General features: G+C 56.9%; 7 protein-coding genes across 7 annotated transcripts; 5 read left to right on the top strand and 2 right to left on the bottom strand.

Annotated features, from left to right (window-relative positions):
* Positions 1 to 2,729: 2,729 nt before the first annotated feature.
* CH63R_05905 (Beta-glucosidase) lies at positions 2,730 to 5,947 on the top strand (the record flags this gene model as incomplete). Its single annotated transcript, XM_018300880.1, has 7 exons — positions 2,730 to 3,143; positions 3,201 to 3,326; positions 3,376 to 3,634; positions 3,697 to 3,916; positions 3,974 to 5,276; positions 5,349 to 5,839; positions 5,899 to 5,947. The coding sequence occupies 7 exons, from the start codon at positions 2,730 to 2,732 to the stop codon at positions 5,945 to 5,947; spliced, it is 2,862 nt and encodes a 953-aa protein (XP_018158730.1).
* A 1,658-nt stretch (positions 5,948 to 7,605) lies between these two features.
* Positions 7,606 to 7,971, bottom strand: CH63R_05904 (Cupin 2 domain-containing protein; the record flags this gene model as incomplete). Its single annotated transcript, XM_018300879.1, has 1 exon — positions 7,606 to 7,971. One exon carries the CDS (start codon positions 7,969 to 7,971, stop codon positions 7,606 to 7,608), a length of 366 nt encoding a protein of 121 aa, XP_018158729.1.
* Positions 7,972 to 9,294: 1,323 nt separating this feature from the next.
* CH63R_05903 (Calcineurin-like phosphoesterase) lies at positions 9,295 to 11,462 on the top strand (the record flags this gene model as incomplete). Its single annotated transcript, XM_018300878.1, has 2 exons — positions 9,295 to 9,657; positions 9,714 to 11,462. 2 exons carry the CDS (start codon positions 9,295 to 9,297, stop codon positions 11,460 to 11,462), a joined length of 2,112 nt encoding a protein of 703 aa, XP_018158728.1.
* A 784-nt stretch (positions 11,463 to 12,246) lies between these two features.
* CH63R_05902 (uncharacterized protein) lies at positions 12,247 to 12,818 on the top strand (the record flags this gene model as incomplete). Its single annotated transcript, XM_018300877.1, has 2 exons — positions 12,247 to 12,758; positions 12,794 to 12,818. 2 exons carry the CDS (start codon positions 12,247 to 12,249, stop codon positions 12,816 to 12,818), a joined length of 537 nt encoding a protein of 178 aa, XP_018158727.1.
* A 1,951-nt stretch (positions 12,819 to 14,769) lies between these two features.
* CH63R_05901 (Cytochrome P450) lies at positions 14,770 to 16,778 on the top strand (the record flags this gene model as incomplete). The annotated part of the gene is made up of 5 exons (XM_018300876.1): positions 14,770 to 14,847; positions 14,936 to 15,811; positions 15,925 to 16,239; positions 16,332 to 16,498; positions 16,616 to 16,778. 5 exons carry the CDS (start codon positions 14,770 to 14,772, stop codon positions 16,776 to 16,778), a joined length of 1,599 nt encoding a protein of 532 aa, XP_018158726.1.
* Positions 16,779 to 17,361: 583 nt separating this feature from the next.
* CH63R_05900 (uncharacterized protein) lies at positions 17,362 to 17,964 on the top strand (the record flags this gene model as incomplete). The annotated part of the gene is made up of 1 exon (XM_018300875.1): positions 17,362 to 17,964. One exon carries the CDS (start codon positions 17,362 to 17,364, stop codon positions 17,962 to 17,964), a length of 603 nt encoding a protein of 200 aa, XP_018158725.1.
* A 277-nt stretch (positions 17,965 to 18,241) lies between these two features.
* On the bottom strand, positions 18,242 to 19,213 carry CH63R_05899 (methyltransferase domain-containing protein; the record flags this gene model as incomplete). The annotated part of the gene is made up of 1 exon (XM_018300874.1): positions 18,242 to 19,213. The coding sequence occupies one exon, from the start codon at positions 19,211 to 19,213 to the stop codon at positions 18,242 to 18,244; it is 972 nt and encodes a 323-aa protein (XP_018158724.1).
* Between the last annotated feature and the right edge of the window lie 371 nt (positions 19,214 to 19,584).

Genomic DNA, 19,584 nt, shown 5'->3' with positions numbered 1-19,584 from the left:
TTGCCCGAAAAAGCCCGTCACCGAATGCGTTCGTTCCTGAGATGGCTCCTTGACCAATATCGGGCCGGCAAATGGCGTCCATGGTGAGGGCATCGTGGCGTCCGCCTGTTTCTTCTAGGATGATCTTTCAGTTCCTAAGGCACTACATTGACTATTGGCGCAGGCCTCTCGTCGACACAATTGATTAAGTCACAACTACGGCTCCTGCGCAAGGTTGCCTTTCGTCCAGTCAAGATATACACATACCTCTCTCTGTTTAGTCACCCGGTTCACGGTAAGACTACGGAATACTACTGGTCGTGTTATCTACACGTGTAGGTCCTCTGCTGATCGCCCATGGCGCGAAACGTGGCACTGCGACCTTAACGCTTGTCGTGAAAAGGTGTGGCCAACTGACTGGCGATGGCGTCTACGCTGGCATCGACACCACATCGATCGATACACTGCATGTAGATATCAGCAGCAGCATAATTGGTGGAAGGGGAGGCTTGGGAACTCTGTGCTATGCATCCGTATCCGTATGCCATCACCAGCCCAGCCCTCACCAACGAACAGGCAAGACATGATGGGTTCAGGATAGTGTAGCGTGTATCGATGCCTACCTACGTAGGCGCAGGTATGCACGCAACCACAGTGGGGTAGGTACCTAACTAGACAGCGTAGGTAAGTATGTAAACAGGGAAGACCAGGGCCCAGAAGCCGTCGCTCTGGGACCCGGAAGCCGGACCCCACCTCCTCCTTCTCCTCCTCCTCAAGCGATGCCCCTGGCATCATCTTCCTGGCCAGCCAATCCGACCATGTCGTTGCGGACAAGTCGGGCCGCCGTGCCGCAATTCTGGCTCTAGAGGGGGGAATCCGCATCCTCCCTAGTGTAATCACCGGGGTTTAACCTGAATCCATGACACCCGCCGTGGATTTGGGAATCTTCCCGTCAGTCAGGCAACAGCAGGTCACGGTCGGTCATGTATTAGCTTGCCGCCCGTCTTATCCTACTGGGTGCTGTTTTACATCGCCAACAGCGAGGCGAGCGTCCCTTTTCACGAGGCGGCGCGGCTGCAGTCCTTTATATCTCTCGCCAGTCAACAACCCGGGATGCCGATTACTGTCAAGATCGGGAAGACGAAGCCTGCCTTGCGTTTCGCAACCATTGGTCTGGAAGACCACTCCCGGGATCCGGTGTGCGTACGGCGAAGCCGAGCTTCCCAAGGACTCGGCACTTGGAGCACAATCCAGCGAAGCAGGGCCGTCGGAGTGCGGTTCCTAACGAACGCATCACCAGCGCGAACCGGGTCTTCTGCCTGCTGATCAATGCACCGACCGACCGTCGCCCCTCCGTCACTAACTAAGCATCACTGAGTCAAGATCTGGTGGGAAAGGTCGTCAAACGAGAGACAGCTGGTCGCCCTTTTGGCTTCTTGGACGAGTGCAACCAAGGCCAGCCTGCCCGACGTCCCTGGACTCCCTTCCTTGACCACGCGGCGAAAGCTTCCGACAGGGCACATGCAGCTAGGCAAAGGGGAAGCTTTGGCCAACATGTACCGAACATCCGTACGTATGGACCTGAAACGGCACTGTCTGGAAGCCCAAGGAACGCCGTCACCCTCTCTTCTCGAAAGACAGCGTCAGGCTTCACTCGGCTCAACCCCCCCGGCGCTGCTGCATACCGTACATCGTACATGGCAGTCGGTTAGCCAAGAAGAGGCACAGAAACTGCATCTCCCTCTCTACCCACGTCAACGCAAAGGCAACCTGATAATAATCTCACGCCCCCCTGAACGGAAACCAGAAAAGGCGCAAACCCCAACTCTCCCCCCACTCACGCCGGGTTGAACGCAGTTGGCTTGTCCGCTAAGCCCTTGCATTGTCCCCAATGACCCCAACTGATTCCCTATCAACCATGCTTGGCTTCCACCGCTCGAACGGTCCGCTCCTACCGACGGTGGCTATGTCGCCTAAGAACGAGAGCGTCTCCCGTCCCCAACAGAGAGAGAGAGCATGGACGGATATCGTCCATGACATTGACGTTAGGGCATGGCAGGGAAAGGGAAAGAAAGTCGAGTGACTCGACTCGGCTCGACTCGATGCACCCCCCACTTCACTGGCTGGCTGCTCCGACTTGACGCCAATGCCCATGTCTGCGGTGCATTGGTCACGGTGATGGGACACCTCCCCACCCCTGGCTGCTGATATTGCCATGCAGCATCTCGACCGTTCGTTCCGTTTCCCATCTTTGCTAGACGGAGAATTGCCTCCAAACAGCCGACCCCTCCTTCCTCAATGAAGCCTCCGTTTGGTAGCCATCCCGGGTGAGAAGTCATCTTCTGCTGAGGCATACCGTACTAGTCCTCATAGAGTCCGTCGTCCATTCTCTATGGGATCTCTGTTCAGTGCCAAGTCAATCACTGTATGGCTCCTTGCCTACCTGCCTACCCACCCCCTCCAGACCCCAGTGTATCACTTTCTCTTTTTCTTCTTCCTGTTCCTTTGTTTAGGATTGTCCCATATTACCTTCACATGCAGTGATCGACTTCATTTACTGCGGGTAAATATCGGGCACATGTGAGCACTTCCATGCACAACAGCCTGAGCCACTCATCGTTTCTCATATAAGTCTTACACGCTTCCACGCCGTCCTCGAGGTCTTGTCTATGCCCTATTCCGTCAGCCCAAGATCAGACAACCCTCCCAGCTTGGCGACGTCGTGAGGGACCGACTTCCGAGGGCATCCCATGCGAGCCTCTCAGCCTCTCTTTTCTTTTTGCTGCCGTTCGATTCCCTTGACAGCACTTTCGCTATCAACGCTTGCCATCACTCAGCTCGTGCAGCCCGTCGTCGCCAACTGCCTTCTTGCCAGCCTCATCAGACATTGTCAGAGACCCCTTCACGTCCACAAAACCGTTGTAGCCAGTAACCAGAGAGATAAGAACCTCGACACTTATTCAACGATGGATCTGCCTCTTACCAACCGCGAAGACCGCGAGGTTGAACCGCCGGCTTCTCCCCCAGACACCGAGATGACCAACTCGACGCCCAATACCGTGTTTTCACCGCCTTATAGCCCCCAGCAGAAAGCCCGGCAGCTCATGAAAGACACCAGAGTTGCGGCGAGGAAGAAGCTGGATCAGCTGTCGCTGGAGGAGAAGGTGTGATCAACTCGGATGTAACAGCGACGTCAGGCTCCGATGCTAACTAGGATATAGGTCTCCCTACTCACTGCTGCAGACTTCTGGAGGACCAAGTCCATCCCTTCCAAGTCCATCCCTGCTGTCAAGACATCAGATGGCCCCAACGGTGCGCGCGGGGGCATCTTCGTTGGCGGTACCAAGGTTTGTCACATAACCGCTACCTTGATGATTGGTATGCTAACTCGGGTAGGCCGCTCTTTTCCCCTGTGGTGTCTCTCTCGCCGCGACGTGGAACAAGGAGCTGTTGTACGAAGTTGGCCAGCATCTGGCCGATGAGGCCAAGGCAAGATCTGCCAACATCCTCCTTGCGCCGACTGTCTGTATGCACCGTCATCCACTGGGAGGGCGCAATTTCGAGTCTTTCTCCGAAGATCCCCTTCTGACGGGAAAGCTGGCCGCTCAGTACATTCGCGGGTTGCAGGAAAAGGGTGTTGCGGCAACCATTAAGCGTTCGTATTCTGATTCTTCCAAAGACTCCAGCAAATTGTCGAGTTGATCTAACAGTGTATAGACTTTGTTGGCAACGAGCAAGAGACACACAGACTGACAATAGACTCGCTCATCCAAGAGCGCCCGCTGCGCGAGATCTACTTGCGGCCGTTTGAGATCGCCGTCCGCGAAGCAAACCCCTGGGCTCTGATGTCGTCCTACAACCTCGTCAATGGTGTACACGCAGACATGCACAATTTGACGTTAAGGGACATTCTTCGAGGTGAATGGGGATATGACGGGTGAGCCGAGTCTTAGACAGGCAGGTGTCGAACGTTGTGGACTAACCTTTTGCGCAGAACCGTTGTTTCTGACTGGGGTGGCACCAACTCCACAGCCGAATCTATCATTGCCGGATGCGACGTTGAGTTCCCTTACTCTCCGAAATGGCGTTTCGACAAGGTGGTCAAGGCCTTGGAAGAGGGCGAGATCCGCCAAGAGGAGATCGACCGCGCAGCCGAGAACGTCCTCACGCTGGTCGAGCGCTTGAAGGGCGATGACATGTCGGCGGAGCAGCCGGAGAGGGAGGACAACCGCGCATCAACCAGAGAACTGATCCGCACAGCCGGGGCTGAGGGCTTGACGCTCCTCAAGAACGAGGGCGCCGTCCTCCCCCTGAACCCGAAGACGACCAAGGTCGCAGTCATCGGTCCCAACGCCAACCGCGCCATCGCCGGCGGTGGCGGCAGCGCCAGTCTGAACCCTTACTACCGGACGATCCCTCTCGAGAGCATCCGCGCCGTGGCCGAGCAGGAGGTGACGTTTGCACAAGGATGCCACATCTACAAGTGGCTCCCGGTCGCCTCTCCTTACTGCACGGAGAAGTCGGGCAAGCCGGGTGTCAACATCGACTGGTATTCCGGGGACAAGTTCGAGGGCGAGGTGGTCGTCGTGCAGAGACGGACGAACACGGACCTGTTCCTCTGGGACTCTGCTCCCCTCAGCGAGATCGGGCCGGAGTGGTCGGCGATCGCCACGACGTACCTCACGCCTAAGACTACCGGCAAGCACACCGTCAGCTTTATGAGCGTCGGTCCCGGCAAGCTGTACGTCGAAGGCAAGCTGGCGCTGAACCTCTGGGACTGGACCGAGGAGGGCGAGGCCATGTTTGACGGCTCCGTCGACTACCTGGTCGAAGTCGACATGGAAGCTGGCAAGCCGGTGGAGCTCAAGGTCGAGATGACTAACGAGCTGAGGCCGCTGGCCAAACAGAAGCAGTTCGGCATCACGCACAAGTACGGAGGCTGCAGGATTGGGTTCAAGGAGGAGGACCAGGTGGACTTTCTCCAGGAGGCCGTCGAGGCCGCCAAGGCGGCCGACGTGGCCGTCGTTATCGTCGGTCTCGACGCTGAGTGGGAGTCCGAGGGGTACGACAGACAGACGATGGACCTACCGTCCGACGGAAGCCAGGATCGCCTCATTGAGGCGGTCGTGAAGGCCAACCCCCGCACCGTCGTCGTCAATCAATCAGGCACCCCGGTCACAATGCCGTGGGTTGACCAGGTGCCGGCCATCATCCAGGGGTGGTACCAAGGACAGGAGGCCGGAAACGCGCTCGCCGATGTCTTGTTCGGGTTCAAAAACCCCAGCGGGAAGCTCCCGGTGTGTTACGAATCCCACCCCCCCTTTCTAGCTATGCTTCTTGAGATAGTTTGTTGCTGACGGCCCTACTAGTCGACCTTTCCCAAGCGTATCCAGGATACGCCAGCCTATAACAACTGGCCCGGGGAGAACCTTAAGGTCAACTACGGCGAGGGCCTGTACATCGGCTACCGGCACTACGAGAGGGCCAAGATCGAGCCGCTGTTCCCCTTCGGGCACGGCCTCTCCTACACGACGTTCGAGTATGGACGGCCTTCTATCAGCACGAAGACGCTCACGTCGCGGGGCACTGTTGAGGTCGTCTTCGCCGTCAGCAACGTCGGGGCCGTGGCCGGCGCCGAGGTCGTGCAGATCTACGTGCGGGACGACAAGTCAAGGCTGCCGCGCCCCGAGAAGGAGCTCGTCGCGTTCGAGAAGGTGTTCCTCGAGGCCGGCGAGACGAAGCACCTCCACATCTACCTCGACAAGTACGCCGTAGGATACTACGACACGTCGGTGCCGGGGTGGGTGGCGGAGGAGGGCACATTCAGGGTCCTCATCGGCGCATCATCCGCCGACATCAAGTGAGTTCCCCTTGTGCCAATTCTGGAATTTGGGGTCACATCTGACTAATTTGTTGTAGACACTCGGTCCAGTTTGAAGTAAAGGAGTCATTCAACTGGGTCTTCTAGTTCGCCTTCTTAGGTTGCATGTTATACCACGTCACATTTCCTCTCTTTTGTTCATTGGGTCGGGCGTGTGTCTGATGCCGACGCACTTACCAGTCGGGTATATAGAAAGAAGCATGGTTTGCGGCGATGACAACATGCCCGCGTACAAATCATTCTATTGCTCCGGCTGCTGCCTTAATCCTCCTTTGCTGGCATCTCCCCCCTAACCCCCACCCACCTCCATTCGGTTGACATCACGAGCCAGCAGGCTGTGGCGCCGCAAGCCTCGAAACGGGGACTAGGGTGACATGGGGGTTTTTTTTTTTGTGCTCATCTGTTCTACAGGACATCCGTCGGTGTAGTGAAGAGAAGGCGGTAGGGGCAGAGTCGTCCGCATGTTGATATGTACTTCATCACGTCTTTGGTCAAGCCGCCACATCAGAACTGCCCGTGAGCATGTGGATGGGTGGTCGCGTGCCAATATGGGTAGTACTATTTCTGTCTTGACATTCTTGGACACCGTTTCCGTCACGAGAAATCGGCCGGTCAAGCTACCACTCTGCGTCTGCGTCTAGTGGGAGTATCTCTGACTGTATACGGGGACTCCCTTTTCCATTCACCGTTGGAGTACCCGTGTTAGACGGTGGGGTCGAAATCTCGGGAGGCATGCTCCATGTTCCCAGAGGGGGTTGAAGGGCGGGAGCTCCGAGCCCGAGCTTATCTTGCATCGTGAGGGGTGGAAGAGAGCTCGATGGCACCCCTCTTCATCACTACGAGGCAGCCGTAATGTCCTTCCCTCCCCTGCTGCCTCGGTCCAAGGGGCTGCACGTTTCCACCAATGTACCGAGCTGGTCATGGATCGTGAGGAAGGGCGTGGCCATAGACGTGAAGGTGCAGATGTCTCTTTTGGGAGAAGGGTGGGTTGAAGGAGAGGTGAGAATGCTGTCAGGGCGTGCATAGTCAGATGAGCGACGGCGCGTGAAGGCAGGGCTGGGAAGCGACGCAGCTCGGCCTTCGTGGGAGGGGTTCACCCTATAATGGGGAGAGAGACGGCAGAAAGGAGGTGAAGGGGATTTTTGGCTCACGGTTGGCGGACTGGCGGTGTATGCCAGACGGCCGCGTGTGGGTGTGGTGCGTTGTAAGTCGTCGTGGCCATGGTTGTGACAAAGGGGGTGTGTTGTATCCAGGAACCTTTGGCGCAGAGCAGAGGCAGAGACGACCACGCATCCGTCCATCCATTCATCACAGGGGGGATACATCAAGCTTCCGCGTCGTAGATTTGACCGTCTCGGTAGCCGGGTGAATTGCCGTCGTATTCTAGAAGGTCACGAGTGTAGGCTCGATGCAAGAGCGCCATGGTACCTGCTCGGAGGGATGGAAGGTACCGCGAGAGGCGAATGAAGTCTCGGGGTTGATCAAGGCCAGCCAGAGCTGGGTTGGCTTGTGAACGGGGACTTTTGTGGTTTGCTTATTTTGTGATCTTTTGTCCCGACTGGGTGGCGGGCAGTGTTTGGATCAAGCGTTTAGGCAGAGGAGAGGTTGGAGCAGACGGGACGCGGTGGTGATGACTTCGTTCATATGCGTTACTACGTTGTGTAAGCGATGCGTTAACGGCCTCATGAAGGCGATCACGTTCTCGCAGCTCAAGGCTCCGAAAGTCTAGCTTCGCCGGAATACCGTCACTGATCCTTGACCTCCCTACCGACCTCGTCCACGGGAATACACAAGATGAACATCATACAGCCCGCCTCGCTCCGGAAGGGTCCGTGCTTCATGCCGGGCTTCCGGTACGCGTAGGCGCCGCGTTCCCACCGGCGGCCGAGGCGCACGTCAGCGAGGTCGCCGTCGGCGAGGTAGATCTCTTCGACGTAGTCATGGACGAAGGCGGAGAGCTGGCGGTTAGCGGCGCCAGGTTGCCAGCGCTGGAGGAGGGTGCGGCGGCCGGTGGCGGGGTCGGCGTTGAGGAGCATCTCATCGATGCCGGGCTCGAGGGGCGTCCAGGCGCGGGTCGCCGATGTTGCGGGGTGGAACTCGAACTGTTCCATTTTTGGCCGTGTGGTTGTTTCTGGATTGCAATGATGATATCGTGTTGTGTTGTGTTGTGTCCGTTTTGGACATAACTCTTTGGTGATTTGGCCTTGGTTCGACGGATTGTCTTGTCTATGAGGTCTCTGCGCTATGCGGTATCCTTATTTGAACCCTTGAGCAGCCAGAAATGCCTGTCAGAACCCTGGCAGATCGGAATACATGGTGCTGCCCCTCGATATTACTTGCTAGATTTCTGATTTCTAAGCCGCCTGCGTCGTCAGCCGCTGGGCACGGCGTGGCCATCGCGCCATTGCCAATTGAGGCGATCTCGTCCTATGCCAGGAGCCCTTCCCCATTGAGCATCAATCAGTCAGCAACAAAAGGGAGTTGACCCATCTTGGTGTCAAATTTCCAGCACAACTAGATACCAAAACCAGTGTTGGTGTCGATGTCAATTCTCAAAGTTGATGTCCCAAAGGAGAAAGAGTAAAAAATCAATTGGTACCTACTAACTCTGGTGCGTTTGGTGAAGCTTCTTCCCCTCCCTGCTGCTTCCTCTGCCTCCTGCCTGCCGGCCGAGCTGTCATTGTCAAAAGTGGAGAAACCCGTTTTCGGCGACATTTCTAGTACTTCGGTCTCTCTTTAGCGACCCCCCTTTGTCCCCCAGCGGGGATTGCGCTGTTAGACAAGGATAATTGGGCACGGGTGACGGAAACCCCAATGATGTCGACTGACAGGGCCGCCCCGTGCGCATCGTGGTTTCGTGAATTGCAATTGCGCCTCGATGCAACCTCTCCTCTCTCTATTTCTCTCTTTTCTCGCCACGCGTCTTCTTTGTTTTCCTCTTTTCTGCTTGTTTCCCAGTTCCCCCAGCTCCGACCGAGACTTGGGCAGTTCCTCAGTTCTCCGACGAAGGCGCCCAAAAGCCGAAATATACCACCCGGCAATAGACACGTTTTCCCCCCTTTACGTTTGTATCGAATTGGCGAATTGCCCCTTGCCAAAACCCCGACGTCGTTTCCTTTCCTTGCATTCCACACGTTTCTTCCCCCGGTTGTAGGACTTATAGTGAACATCTCCACCACCTTGAATTATTCAACCAGCATACCCCTCCTCTTTCGACCAAAGCTACCGACGACAATCGCGCGAGCTCCCGTAGAGCCACCCGCACCCACATACCAGACACTGGGACACGCCAGCCCGCCCACCTCACTCACACCTCTAGTCGGGATCTGCGGCGCCAGTCCATTCCGGGACCGTCCAGGGGGGGAGCAGCAGGAGAGCCGAGGGGGAAAAAGGGGAGCGCGGCGCTGCAGGGGAATGGCAGGCGAGCGCACAGCATGGCTCCGCCTCACAGCACCGGCAATGGCTACACATACAAGGGGTCCAAGTCTGCCGCTGCCTCTCTGCCTTTTCAACACTACAATGACGCCAGCTTCCGCGCCCGCCTCCGACCCGTGATTGTTGTCGTAGTGCGATTGCTGAGATCAATCTGGATCTTTTGGCACACCCGCGGAAAACGACTGGCCGCCAACATCATGCGGCAAGTCGGCTGGCAGCTGAGGCAGAACTTGACCGCGCGCCGCCTCCTGAGCTTCACGCACCTGCTGGTGTGTCTGTGGTTCCTCGTGCTGCTCTGGGGCGAGCATTGGGTCTTTGAGAGTCGAGTTGCCGACTGCAAATGGAGCAATTGGGAGAACTGGGTACGTCGAGTCCGTGTCACATGCCTGCTACAGTACAAGACGCTGATGCTTCCTAGCCTGCCGGGTCGAGCCCGCACCACCTCGTCCTCGTCGCCGACCCCCAGATCATCGACCCGAAATCCTACCCCGGCCGCCCGTGGCCCTTGTCTGACCTGACAGTCTTGATAACCGACAACTACATGCGAAGGGGGTACCAGCAGCTCCAGTCGCAGCTGCAGCCCGACTCGCTGTTCCTTCTTGGCGACCTCTTTGACGGCGGACGAGAGTGGAAGACGGCGCACAGCGACTTCAAGGACCCCGACTGGGCCGTCAGCAGGCGACCCAACAACGAAAAGGATCATGTCAAGAACTGGAACAAAAACTACGGCCAGGAGTTCTGGCTCAAGGAGTACGAGCGCTTTGGCGACATTTTCTTCAAGGACTGGAATCTCGGCGGCACCAAGGCGGGCGACTGGCAGAGGGGGCGCAAGCTGGTCGCCAGCCTGCCCGGAAACCACGACCTGGGCTTCGGAGACCAGGTCAAGGGGTCCGTTCGCGAGCGCTTCAACACCTTTTTCGGCGACGTCAACCGCGTTGATGTCATCGGCAACCACTCCATCGTCTCCGTCGACACTGTTTCCCTGAGCGCGAGCGCCTCGCGGCAGGCTGGCGTAGACCTCAAAGCGATCCACGCGCCCGCCGACATCTTCTTGAAGGATGTGCAGTTCACCAAGCGCAAGGCCGTCGAGAAAGAGCTGCGGTTCTGGAGGGGCGATCTGGAAGGCGTCGCCTATGGGCACGAGGTCGAGGACTTGGACACGGCTGACGCAGCAGTGCCGACGATCGTACCGGGGGAAGACGGACCCGAATTCCCCACCATTCTCCTTACCCACGTGCCTTTGTACCGGGATCCCGGGACGCCTTGCGGACCGCAACGAGAGCACTGGCCGCCGACCAAGCCGCCCAAGGGGCAAAAGGGCCCCATTGTCCCGGATCATCGCAACGCCATTTCGGTCTCGGCTGGCTATCAGTATCAGAACGTTTTGAATGAGGATGATTCGGTCCGGCTCGTCAAGAGTGTCGGCAATGTCGTCCACGTCTTCTCGGGCGACGACCACGATTACTGCGAGATTGTCCATTCTCCCGAGAAGGAAAACGTTCGCGAGATCACCGTCAAGAGCATCAGCATGGCCATGGGCGTGCCCACCCCCGGATTCCTCATGGTCAGTCTGTACAACCCGGTGGACGGTAACGGCAAACCACTGCCCGGGGCCCCGGAGAAGACGTTGCAGACCCATCTCTGCCTGCTGCCGAATCAGCTCGCTACCTACGCCAAGTATGCCGGGCTCGCCTTCGTCACCATCGTTGCCATCAGCATCAGGTCGTTCCTCGTGCCTGCTCTCAACCTGACGCCATTCGCGTTACAGCCAGAGCAGCCGCAAGGCGCCATCCTACCCACAATCAAGGACAAGGCCGAGGATAACGGCACTTACAACATGCATTCGACATCAGCGACGTCTGGGTCTCGGTTCCTCACATCGTCATCGTCACGGACTAGGAGCGGGTCCATCCGGTCAAACGGCTCTGCCCCCATTCCACCGCCTAAGAGCAAGCCTAAAAAGCAAGGATGGAGCCACCGCGCGCCTCGAATCGACATCTTCCAAGACGACTTCTACGGCACGACCAAACCACGGTTGACGTGGACGGCAGCGTCCCAACGGTCGAGGACGACCCTCGGACGGGTTGTTCGAGAGATTGGCGCCTCAACGTGGAGGGTGATCTGGATGGTCGTCTTGTTTTGGGCGTATCTTGCATACAAGGGATAGAGGAGCCACTATCTACGAACGTGTATAACATCATTGGCATATATTCTTTGGCAGCATTCAGCGGGTTGGTTGCATCGACGGACTGGCAGTTTGAGAGTGAAGGTCGCCGGTGTGTTGCTTGGGTAGGTATGTAAAAGGTCTGTCGGCACCGTACACTTTTGTATTCTATTCTAGCCTCTGGCGACGGGCCAAGGGGCAATAATGGGCTTTTCTGTGTTTATGTTCTTGTCCTTCGTTGGGTTACAAGAGCTCTGTTCTTTTGGTATCGCTATTTCGGTTGATGATCCGCATGAAAGGTTGGCCCAGGTGGGTGGGGAGGTCTCCCTAAAGACAAATGGTGATGCTCTTGCCTTGGTGAATGGTTGGGAAGGAGACAGAGAATGGCCGCTCCTTCCCAAAGCCGTTTTCCTTCCTTCCTTCCTCCCTCCCCTCCCATGGGAAAGCGAGCTTTGGGCTCATCTCCCATTCTTGCACCATTTACATCTTCGCTCCTTCTCTTCTTCTCTCTACCCAGGTATCCACCTATCTAACTGGATGCCGTTCAAAATCACCTCTTGAACTGGTCCGTCCATCTATCACATCCCTCCAGTCCTCCCTCATCCAGTCCGCTGGTTGACATCGCCAATCAACAGACGCAACTGACCCACCAATCGAACACCAACCGTCGACATCACATCATAAACGTCCAACTACAGTCGCCGTCTCCCGTTCAGATCTCTGATGCGCGCACTCCTAGGCCCGCTTCCAGCTCCAATCTCGGTCATTTCCACCCATCTGCAGAGCAATGGCAGAAGGCCGCAGCCTGCCTGTCCCCGCCCAAGGCGACATATACGCCCACGAAGGCAAGCTCTCGATCACCAATGCCGCTGCCAACGTTTTTGTCGTCTACGGACGCCAGCCTCAAGACGCCAGCCATCCATCTTCGAGCCTCTCCATCGACTTCGTCATGGGCAATATTTACCTCATCGACTCTGTGTACTTCCCCCCGTTTCAGTGCAGTAGCACGCGCCACTTTGGTAGCCTCATCAAAGGTTTCGGTCTTGACTTTGATGGCTACCATCGGGGCGATACCAAAATCAAGACGGTCTACGATGATGTCGTCTGCGTTGTAGGCAACCAACCTGGGGCATCTTGCTCGATTGGAACAGTTGCCGGCAACCTCGTCACCGTTTCAGATTTGTCCCGCTTGCTCACCCGTCCGAAGCCTTCCAACGTGGCCGTCTCGTACGTCCACGGCATGACTCTTCATGAGTCTCACTTTGCGTACGGCGGTGGCCTCCACCGAGCGCTGACCACGTGGGCTTCGATGGCGTTTCCCCCAGCCTCACAAGGCCCTTCACAAACCTCACCCACTAAAGCTGTCACATTAGTCAAAGAAGGACAGGCCCCAAAGAGCAACGGAAACTCGACTATTTGGGAGGAAAAGAAACGTGGGAGATTGGGCCAACAAAACACGCTCAACGGTACTGTCAATCTCAAAAAAGCCATTAACGATCGGGAGGAGGCTTGGCAGAAAATCATGGATGCAAAGAAGCAGACCGCTGCTGCCGTACGAGAGGCCGACCTACGAAACCTAGGTCTTCTTTCGCTAGTTCAAGATCTTGGTCCCGCCACGACTTTCGACGACGCCCAGTCTCTCGTCAACCCACCTCGCATCTGCGGTAATTGTCACAGAGTAGCGCACCAAGTTCGAGATTGCATCGGTCCCGTTGATGCCCATGGGTTCATTGCCGCCTGTCCGCTCTGCAATCAAAACGACCACATCTACGATCAATGTGTCTCACGAACGCAGCGCACCAAGTCAGAGAAAAAAGCATTGGACTTCGAATGCTTGGTCATGTGGCGACAGAACAAGGCCCCCATCAGGTCCAATATTTGTTGGGTTATTGTTTGGGTTAAGTATAATTGTCCTCGAATGAGCCTTCCTCACACCAAAGAATTCGCTCTCACACTGTCGAGACGTCAGGCGAACACCGCCTCCTATCCAGATTGGCAAACGTACTGTTATCCTATCACGTCGGCTGATGCAAGCGCGGAATCCAACAAATTGCTTCACGACCCAGGCACTATCTACGAAGGTGGAAGAAGTTGCAGTCTTTGCCCCGGATCCCAGACCATTTGCCGAAATCCTGGTGGCAGCGTCGCCAAAAGGAAGATGGAGCGGTTGGGTATCAAAACCCGCCCAGCGACCCAGAGCAAACCATCCAAAAAGCAGAAGCGGAAACTGGCTCGAAGCAAAATGAGTGGCAACAGTTTCGCCACCGGCGCCAACTGCACCATTCTTCAACGTCCTCTCCCGGCAGCACCACCTGTGCGCGGCGGTATCCCTTCTGTCAAGATCAAGCAAGAGGATCAAGACTGAAGTTTGTACAAGTCTGTCTTCTTTCTCCGTCGGTATAGTGACTACTTTTGTGTCAACGCGCATGTATCATTTCGGAATCCAGATATAGGCTTGTTTCACAGCATCTTTTCTGGAGAGCAAGGATTGTGAACAAATATCATTTCACGACGGCGGTCTTAATGCATCGTTTAGTCACGACGTGGGGCGACTTCGAGGCGTGAGATCAAGTAGATTGTAGCTGTGATTAATGTACAGCATGTCCACAGACCGATCTTATGTCCCAACTCAGAAGAAGGTCAGGGAAACGGATGCAACTCGCGGTAGCAACTTCTTAGCTACTGAACAGCCTAGAAACCGAGAATCTGAAACAGATCGTGTTCGTTTTCGCTCGGTGTTGAAGCCGACTTGCTCGTCGCATTGCGGAGAGAGGACTCTTGCCGATAGCAATGGGATCCCGGATCGTCAAGATGATAGATAGCTCGGCTTTTCCTAGCCCGCCCTTTGAAACGCATGGGTGGGAAGACTTCAATTTTCTAGGTCTCAATGCTATTGTTCAAAAGGCTGAATTGGCAGGTTCAAAGTTGATAGGCAACCCCCTTCTCGCCGAGTCAGTCACGGAAGCTTCGTCAGGTTCCGGGCCGGTGCTTTTTAGCTTTGATGCCGGCACTTGAATATTTGGCTTCGTCCCCTCATCGCTCAACAGAGACGCATCTGCAGTTATTGAGTTTTCAAACGCCAGACAAACGAAAAAGCCTCTTCTCCTTTTTCGAATTCAGTTTTATGTCGTCGCGAGGTTTACTTAAGACAACGAGTCCAGAGCGGTTTGTCTTCTCAGCGATGCAGACCGAGAGTGTTGGGCATGTTGTCTTCCGAGGAATCCCACCACGAAGAGTTGCATCGTTTTGTTTGCGAAACCTAGCTTGGCTGAGCAAGTTGAGCACTCGGTAGTTCGGCACTTACCTGTACATGACTCAAGGTGCCATTTTCGACAAAATGATGATGATGGACACGCTGCGCCAGTTCTTCTGCCTCGGCTTTGGTCTTGTAAGTCCCAGATAAAGGCAAACGGAAAACCCAAATGTCGATTTACAAGAGACGACGGCTGACAGTGCGCCCTTCGCGACTCTCGTAGACGGCCATCTATATCGCCTCCTGCGTCTTCTACAATCTCTTCCTCCACCCCCTCCGCCGCTTCCCCGGTCCACTCCTTATGCGCGCCACCCGCGTGACGTACTGCTACTATGTATGGCGCGGGACCATGGCATTTGACGTCCGCGACCTGCACAGGCGGTACGGCGATGTGGTACGCATTGCCCCGGACGAGCTCGCATTTGCGGACCCGTCGGCGTGGAAGGAGATCATGGGCCACAAGACCGGCGGCGGCGGCGGCGGTGCTAACGAGGCCGGAGCTGCGGAACTCGAGTTCGGGAAGGCGGAGCGGTTTTACCGGCCAATCTCGGATCACCCGCAGGACATTATCACGGCACCTGCACCGGTACACGCGATGCTGCGAAGGCAGCTAAGCCATGGCTTCAGCGAGCAGGGTTTGAGGGAGCAGGAGCCCGTCATTATGAAGTACGTCAACTTCTTCATTGACCGGCTGTCGGAGACCATCGGGGGTCACGATGTCGCCGCGGCGGCAGAGGAGAAACATCAGGAGGAGAGGCCGGTCGACCTTGGGCTGTGGTACAATCACTGCACGTTCGACATCATCGGTGACCTCGCGTTTGGGGAGTCGTTTGGGTGCCTCGAGACCGGGAAGCTGCACCCCTGGGTGCAAACCATCTTCCTGGCGGTGCGGGCGGGCGTGGCGCTGCAATTGGCGAACTATTTCTCGGTTCTGCGGAGGCTGCTGACAGCGGTGCTCTCAACGCCGGCGATACAGGAGAAGAGGATACAGCACCGGGAGCTGACGATGAGGAAACTTTTGAGGCGGATCGAACTGGGGGAGAGGGAGGGGCCTAGGCCCGATCTGATGGAGGGGTTGCTGAGGAAGAAGAGCGAGTGGGTGAGTCTTTTCTCTCGGTGAAGTGCCGGCCGACTTTGTCGGTTTCGTACCTTTTTTCCCATCCCTTTCGGGGGTGGTTTTGTTCCAAAGTACGAGGACTAATTGGGAACCAGAACCTCTCGCTTGAGGAGCTCGAGGCCAACGCAAGCATTCTCATCGTTGCTGGGTCCGAGACGACGGCGACGCTTTTGTCGGGCGTGACGTATCTGCTACTCAAGAACCCCGAAAAGATGGCGGCGCTGGTGCGCGAGGTGCGGACGGCGTTCAGGAGCGAGGACGACATCAACCTCACGTCCGTCACCGGGCTACCGTACATGCTGGCGTGCCTCAACGAGGCGCTACGGATGTATCCGCCCGCGCCGATAGGGCTGCCGAGGACGACGCCAGAGGGCGGGGCGACGGTGCTTGGGGAGTTTATTCCCGAGAAGGTAGGTTTTCCATTGGTTTTGGGTCGATGTCGTAAAAGAAAGAGATTGCGAGGGGGGCGGTGGTAGGTCATTTGCTGACGGCGGCACCGTAGACGACAGTGGTCATCTACCACTGGGCCATGTACCACAACGAGAGGAACTTCAAAAACCCCTTCCTCTTCCATCCGGAGCGGTTTCTGGGCGACCCGGAGTACGCCTCGGACCGGCGCGAAGCGCTCCAGCCCTTCCAGGTCGGGCCGCGGAAGTGTCTTGGGAGAAAGTGAGTCTCGATCCTCGCCTCGCTTTAGCTATTGTTCTTTTCTTTTCTTTTCTTGACCGTCTTCGTCTCGCACGATGAAATTCCGAAACGGAGGAGCTGACCTGGCCGTGACCCAAGCCTGGCGTACGCCGAAATGAAAACCATACTTGCGAGGCTGCTTTGGAAGTTCGACCTGGTGCTCGCGGACGACAGCCAGCAGTGGATGGAGAGGCAGAAGATCTTCATCTTGTGGGAGAGGGGGCCGCTGAACGTCTACCTGAAGCCGGTTGCGAGGAGCTGAGTCGGGGCGGAACCTTTTGTTTGGTCGTGTCGGGGAGGAGGGGGACCATCATTTCGAGGCCGTGGCTTCTGCGAGAGGACGTGACTTTTTTGGCTCCACGCGTGCAAAATCCTTGATCTTGAGAATCGCTCCACACCGCAGTCTGTATGAGCGGTGGTGCTGTTGTCCGTCCTGCGTTGTTCAAACCACAGTGGGTAACAGAGTTGGCAATATCTTCGTTTGCTGGTGGCGTTGAAAATGGGGAATCGAGGCTCGATTGAGAGATCTCCTGCGGCAAACCATGCATCTTACACATCCCGGCACAGGTCTAGGTACACCTAGTGATGACATCCGCATGGCCAGAAACCATGAACCCGCTAACGGCGCGGTCCGTCCCAAACGCCAAGGTCATATGGTAGTAGCGAAAGGATGATTCCGATCCACAGAGGTCCCGCAGCTCGAGTCATGGTCACAACATATATCTGTGCGGTGGTCCTCCACCTGCATCCAGCTTTATACCAAAGCACGTCACCGACTAAGACAACGCATACCGTAGTCTTCCAGGTACTCGCGAAATACCATCTCGGGGCACCAACCTGTTACAATGGAAGCACCCGCAACAGAAGGCATCGAGCCAGAGGAGCGGTATCTCCTGCGAATCGTCAGGTCAGTTTCTCATGACCTCGCTCTCGAATGTTCCGGGGCAAAGGATAACCGGCCAGACTATAGCGGCGAAAGCGACCTCAACAACGCAACCCTTTTCCTCGGCAGCGGCCAGAATCTGCTCCTCAGACCGTCCTCGGCCGGCACTCCCGAGCAGTCGGTCGTGGTGAAAAGGGGCCAAGCCCAAGGTCAATCGACCTTCATCATCGATGGTCCCTTGGCCTCAGGGGAGTCTCTGATCCTCCAAGGCCCGAGCGGCAAGGGAGAGCATCAGCTCAGAGCCTCCTCTAGGGTGACCCCCTTCGGGATTGGTAGTGCAATCTGCCACGACTCTTGGGAGGTCGCGAGAGACGCAGCGGCGCGGAGGCTGTTGCTGCGCTACACGAACGAGAATTTCGGGGACCGGCGCTGGGTCGCTGTCCCTCCTCGGGAACCCGACTCCGGGGATGATGCGTGGGAGGTTTGGTGGTACGAGCCATTGCCGTTCAACGCGAAGGATTTGCCAGGCGCCGTCGCGGTTGACGTCGAGCTGGTCCCCGTTTGATGATTTTGGGGGATTCCAATCCCCCAATCTATTAATCAAATGAGTCCCCGCTGTTCTACCCACCTACCTAGTAAACAAACAAGCAATCCAAGCAATTTCCGACAACAATACCAATCAACCTGATAACCGGTGTTTTGGGGATTCTGCCGACGCCCATACAAGGCTTCGCGGCGGCAACCACTCGACATTTCCTCCCCTCTCCCTCTCTCTCTCTCTCTCTCTTTCTTTCTGCCGGGTTCCAGACTACGGCAGGGCTCGTCAGCCGGGACGGCCTCTTCTACGCCTTCTTGTTCACCATCAGAAGCACCGCCGAGACGCTGGTGATGATGGCCTCCTTGCCCTTCTCGACCCCGGCCTCGGAGAGCAACGTCTCAATCTCCTTTCTCAGCATTTTGATCACGTCCCGCTCCGTGCCGACGGCGTCGGGGTGCGCCTCGCGCCACCGCAGGACCGGGCTCACCGTCTCGAGAAACTTCTCAATGTCGTTCAGGCCGAAGACCTGCTGGGCCAGGAAGTGCTCGTCGCCCGGCGTCAGCACGCCGTCCTTGTTCCAGTCCCTACGGAAGAAGGTGTCCTTGTCAAACTCGACCACGGGCGTCTCGAGCGCCCACGGCAAGGGCAGGGTCGCGTACAGAGCGTCGCCGACGTGGTTCCCAGGCGCCATGTAGGGCACCAGGTGCTCCTGGCGGAAGGCGAGCAGGGTCTCCTGCAGGCGCTGGAGGTTGGGCGTGGCGGGGTGGACGTACTTTGCGCTGCCGTTCCAGATGGCGACGGAGCCGCCGGGCTTGAGAACGCGGGCGGCGGCGGCCCAGAAGCCGGGCATGTCGAACCAGTGGGCGGCGGTGGCGGCGGTGATGAGGTCGACGCTGGCGTCGGGGATGGACGGGTCAAGGGACGACCCTAGGTCCTCGGCGGCGGAGACCTCGAAGCGGATGGGCTCCGAAGTAGACGAGACGCCGCCGAGGGCCCGGGCGGCGGCGATCATGCCCTCGGCGGGGTCCAGGCCGATGACCCGTGCGAATCGTGGGCCGAGCTCGCGGGCGACGGTGCCCGGGCCGCAGCCGACATCGAGGAGGGTGTCGAGCTTCCCGCCCGTCGAGGTGTGGTGGTCGCAGATCTGGTCGTAGAGGGAATGGTGGTAGCCCGGCCGGCCTCGGGCATAGGATGCGCCTTGTGCCTGGGTGAAGGCGCGGAAGGTTTTCTCCGTCGGGGACGGAACCGGGACGACGGCGGCGGCGCCGTCGCTCATCATGACAGTTTGTTTCCTTTGGTGATGGTCCGCCGGGTGTTATTAGATGACTTTCGAACCAAGCCAGAGCGCGAGAGAGAGAGTGGGGGGCGTGTGTGTTTTATATGCACAGATGACGAATGAAACCAAGTTTCTCAAAGTTGGAAGTGGCTCGGCCCATCTTTTATGTATGTTTGCCATGTGCTTCATGTAGGTATCTATGTATGCTGGAGTCGACTCAGTCGACCTTGGACCTTGGAACTGTCAAAGAACAGGACTAGAAAGGGCTCGTATGCGATTGGCGTAGAGGGCCGTGAGAGACCCACTAGGATCTTTCTGATGGGGGATAACCGAGTCAACAAGACCAATGACGGCGCTAAAAAATCATGCAC

Source organism: Colletotrichum higginsianum, chromosome 4 (assembly GCF_001672515.1).
Source record: "Colletotrichum higginsianum IMI 349063 chromosome 4, whole genome shotgun sequence".
Classification (NCBI taxonomy): Eukaryota; Fungi; Ascomycota; class Sordariomycetes; order Glomerellales; family Glomerellaceae; genus Colletotrichum; species Colletotrichum higginsianum.
The sequence above is the reverse complement of the archived record's forward strand: the minus strand, read 5'-3'. Positions and strand labels throughout refer to the sequence as shown.